Here is a 4,527-nt window from a genome sequence, read left to right as displayed (position 1 = left end):
TCGTGTAATTGTATTGACTTCAGTGAAAGGTTGGGTTACAAGGAAATGAAAATTGTAAAGCATTATTTGGAAGAGCTCTTCAAAATTTTGGCAGACCCGTTAACGTTATCACTCGACAAGTTGTCCCTGGAGTGACGGATATCAATAAGGAGATCTGCCTTGCTGGAATCAATCAGGTCAGTATATATGTTTCTCTCTTTCTCATAATTATCACCGTTGATAGGTGTGTGACAAAAAAAGTTCAATATCAACAGATTCTAATAAAATTGGCATCATTGTAGCTGGAGTTACCCAGCCCTAAATTTTATCATTCCTAAATGACAACCCAATGATAAAATTTAGGGCTGGGTAACTCCAGCTAGCATCATTGTAAAGATCTTGAAAGAGAAAGACATTTACAATGATATAAGGATCATCTTCCTGTGACATAAAATTATGACGTTTTGAATTCAGCAATTTTAGGCAATTTTTTTCATAAGGTAAACAAAAGAAATGTAAATTTGACTTGTGGGCCGTTTCCCGAATTTTCAAGGATTTTTTTGATTCCATACCTGACTTTCATGCTTTCTCGACATGATATCTGTGAATCCAAAATATGTGACTGCGAATCTTCCAATCTCTGTCAACATTGGCCAAAAGTTAGAAAACAAATGTAGACAAATTATTATTGCGGTTTGATAAAGTATTTTAATCACCTTTGGGTAAATTGTCGATGGTGTTTGTGAGCAAGAACAAACCCAAAATTCAAGAAAAAATTGTAAAACTTCTAGTTGTCAAATTCAGAAAATTCGAAAATGAGGTGGAAGAAGAATAGCCTACTTAAGCTACGTGCTAGAACAACTCCTGAGCTCCTAGATGGACCAAAAATAATGCCCTCGAGCGAAACGTAACAAAGTGATACAGCTACACGGTCTTCGTCACGGCGATTGATCCCAAAATTGAGGCCGAGGCCAAAGAGATTAGTAGTAATGCATGGGATTGCCACATACTTACCATTGATGGATATAAATGTTCCAGTTTCTGTTCGTTTCGTTTCGGTAAGAGTTATTTTGTGTAATTTTGTAGATGTTCTGCTTCTCATTTCAGACTTGACCAGACTGAAGAACAAAGACAATAATGCCTAGAGGAAAAACATATGCTGACAACTCCTACAACAGGAGTATTGGGAGAGTGGGAGCACCAATGGGGAGCATGCCTGTGTCTGCATCATCAAGATCATCAAGCGGGGGTGGTTACTCGTCATTCGGTAGCCACGGATCGTACGTAGACAACTCCTATAATAGGAGTGTGGGAAGGGTAGGGATGCCGCTGGGTAGCATGCCAATGTCTGCATCATCAAGCGGGGGTGGTTACTCGTCATTCGGTAGCCACGGATCGTACGTAGACAACTCCTATAATAGGAGTGTGGGAAGGGTAGGGATGCCGCTGGGTAGCATGCCAATGTCTGCATCATCAAGCGGGGGTGGTTACTCGTCATCCGGAAGCCACGGATCGTACGTAGACAACTCCTATAATAGGAGTGTGGGAAGGGTAGGGATGCCGCTGGGTAGCATGCCAGTGTCTCGATCATCTTCTGCATCATCAGAATCCAGTCGCAACTCATCCGTTGGAAGCTCAGATACCTACGTTGATAACGCTTACAACAGAAGTGTTGGCCGGGTTGGCATGCCGAAAGGTAGCATGCCAGTCTCCAAGTCATCAGTTGGAGCCTCACTTGCCTGCGGCACTGTTAAAAGTTATAGCAACAAGACTTCTGCCAGCTCGGGAGACTCGTCCAAATCTGCTGCGGAGGGGAAGGTGTGTATTGATTGGTTTTGTTTTTGATTTGCATAGTCTTGATGACATCCTTATTTCCACTCCCACTTTGGTTGTTGATGACCCAGTAAACAGCTGCAGTCTTCTAGTGCATTTCACATTAAGTTCCCAGTTCTCTTCTACATTTTTCTTAACTTGTACTTGGAGCCATTTTTTTCTGAAAGTAATTTGTTCTCAACACAAAAGTATTCCACCCTTAGCTTCTATTAGTGTTTTGTAAGTTGCAATTATTGCTCATTTAACAGAAGTTGTTGAGTCATGTTTATGTTACCACATCACAGAAGCAACATCACTTTTCAAAGTGCAGTTGTTGATATTTATATATGTATAAATTGATCTTGTACAGTAATAAGTTTATGTCAATTTGGTACCATAATTTATTTTGGCATAATGGAAAAACCCTGTATATTCCATCTGCAGAACAGTCAAAATTTTCTCTTTCCACCTAGTTATACAAAGATAATGCTTTCAACCGAGCATTGGGTCGAGCTGGCATGCCGCTTGGGTCCATGCCCCACAGTCGAGTACCCACAAGGAGCGAGTACAGCCGCAGCCAAGCATCCAAATCCTCAGAGAAGTTCTACGTGGACAACCCCATGAACCGAAAGCTGGGCAGGGTGGGCCTGAAGATTGGAACCATGCCGGTGTCTAGGACAGGAAGCAAAAACAGCCGAAAGCAAAAACAGCCTACACATGTCATGAATGAGATGTTTGATCAACTGCAGAGGGCTGGACATGTAAGTGCTTACCAATGTAACATGTCAAGATTTTTCGATAAATTTGTTACAACAATCTCCATAATTTAACCTCAATCATTGTTTCATTAACTTGTGACTAGTCAGATGAAATAAGTTTATAAAGCTTCCTTGCCTGCAATTTATTTTCCTGGTTGGAATACTAACAAGCCGTACATTTGTGTAGGGCTCAAGTTCTTCTGTTGATTTTCTGTGGAATGTCCTTTGGGTTTACTGACCCACCTCTAAAGCTGAATGTTCCTTCATCATCTTCTTCCCCAGGTATCTTCAGGCTTCTGACCGACATTGCCTGGGCCCATTGTTTTACGTTGTTTACAATTATTTTTACAGGAAGCAGATGACTTTGAAAAATTTCCAGACGATGTCCCTGAGAAAGAGTTGGAATACATGTGCGACACTGTGTTCAGTCTCATCAGACGTATGAACCAGGCTCTGAAGTGGAAGGAATCCAACCAAGGTAAGCAGCCTCGCACAGCACTTAAGACCTTTAAGTACGATGGGCCAGTCGTCAAGTTTGAGGAGATAGAGATCCTGGAGAAGATCGGGCATGGGGGCTTTGGAGACGTCCACTTTGGCAAATACAAAGGCACCGTGGTTGCTGTCAAGAAGCTGCGGGTCCAGCGCGTGTCACAGCGGCGACTGCGGCAGTTTCAAGAGGAAGTGGAGATTCTGTATCGCTTAGACCATCCCCACATTGTCAGGTTCATTGGCGCCAGCATAATCACACCAAATCTGGCCATTCTGATGGAGTACATGCAAAAGAGTCTTTTCGATGCTCTCCATGTTCAAGAGCAAGATTTCACTTCTAAGGAGCAGCACCAGATCCTGCTACACATGGCTGATGGTTTGGCTTATCTGCATGGGTTTTCGGTGGCCCACTGTGACATGAAGTCCACTAATATTCTCCTGGATAGCACCGACGATGGCATTGTGGCAAAGATATCCGACTTTGGCCTCAGCATGATGAAGAGCGAAACAGAAACATCGCAGTCCACAGCCAAAGTCCAAGGAGTTGGTACACCTAAGTACTCAGCACCGGAGGTACTGGCAGGGGAGGAGCTTGGTCTGCCGGCCATGTGCAAGGCTGATGTCTACTCAATGTCTGTGGTGGCTTGGGAAGTCATCTGCCAAGAGGTGCCTTTCAGTGGTCTGAACATACATCAGCTGATGCGCCGTGTAAGCAGTGGGGATGTCAACCTGAAGTTTCCCGAGGATGTCCAGGTTGGAGACGGTCTGAAGGATCTGCTGAAGGAGTGCTGGAGCCGTGATGCCAACAAGCGACCATCTACGCAAGCATTCAAGGACCGCTTGGAACAGCTGAATAGTATCTTGTAAACCAGCATATGTGCATTATGCATGCACTCCTGGGTCAATTCATGAAGCTCTTTGATTGATTGTGTCACAAGTTACATATCTTAAATTACCTACAATGTTTAGTAGACTAGAAAATATAGTTACTTCTCTTGAGGAGAAATCGTATATTCATATATTATTTACAGGGCATATATTTTCTTTCTAAGCGTGTGATTTTGTTGGAACAGCTGGATAATATGTTGTAAACGGTAGCCAACATATATCTGCATTATGCATGCAGGCCCTTCATGCCACTCTTTGCTCATTTCACGAAGCTGTTCAATTGATTATGTCATAAGTTACGCATCTAAAATTACGTAGAACGTTTAGTAGACTAGAAAATTTAGTTAGTTCTCTTGGGGAGAAATTGAATATTCATATATCATTTACAGGGCTATATTTTCTTTCTAAGCGTGTGTTTTTAATTGCATGAGCATGTCGATTATAAGTTTTGTGCAACGGTGCCCTTTCTTATCTTTCTAAGCTTAATGAGCAAGTGATATATGTATTCAACATGTTTATTCATAAGTATATCAAACACAATTTTAAGTAGCATTAAAAGCAAGCTATTTTAATTTTATTTAGTTTTGCTCAAACTTTAAGG

The 4,527-nt window shown here is 42.1% G+C and overlaps 1 protein-coding gene across 1 annotated transcript; it reads left to right on the top strand.

Moving 5' to 3' along the window:
• LOC119721274 (dual specificity protein kinase splB-like) lies at nt 1-4,527 on the top strand. The gene is made up of 4 exons (XM_038191268.1): nt 1-176; nt 1,087-1,797; nt 2,265-2,552; nt 2,901-4,527. The coding sequence occupies exons 2-4, from the start codon at nt 1,117-1,119 to the stop codon at nt 3,903-3,905; spliced, it is 1,974 nt and encodes a 657-aa protein (XP_038047196.1). The 5' UTR covers nt 1-176; nt 1,087-1,116; the 3' UTR covers nt 3,906-4,527.

The sequence above is a fragment of the Patiria miniata genome, unplaced genomic scaffold, assembly GCF_015706575.1.
Source record: "Patiria miniata isolate m_02_andy unplaced genomic scaffold, ASM1570657v1 HiC_scaffold_13, whole genome shotgun sequence".
Lineage (NCBI taxonomy): Eukaryota > Metazoa > Echinodermata > Asteroidea > Valvatida > Asterinidae > Patiria > Patiria miniata.
Note: the sequence above shows the minus strand (reverse complement) of the source record. Positions and strands in the feature narration are given on the sequence as shown.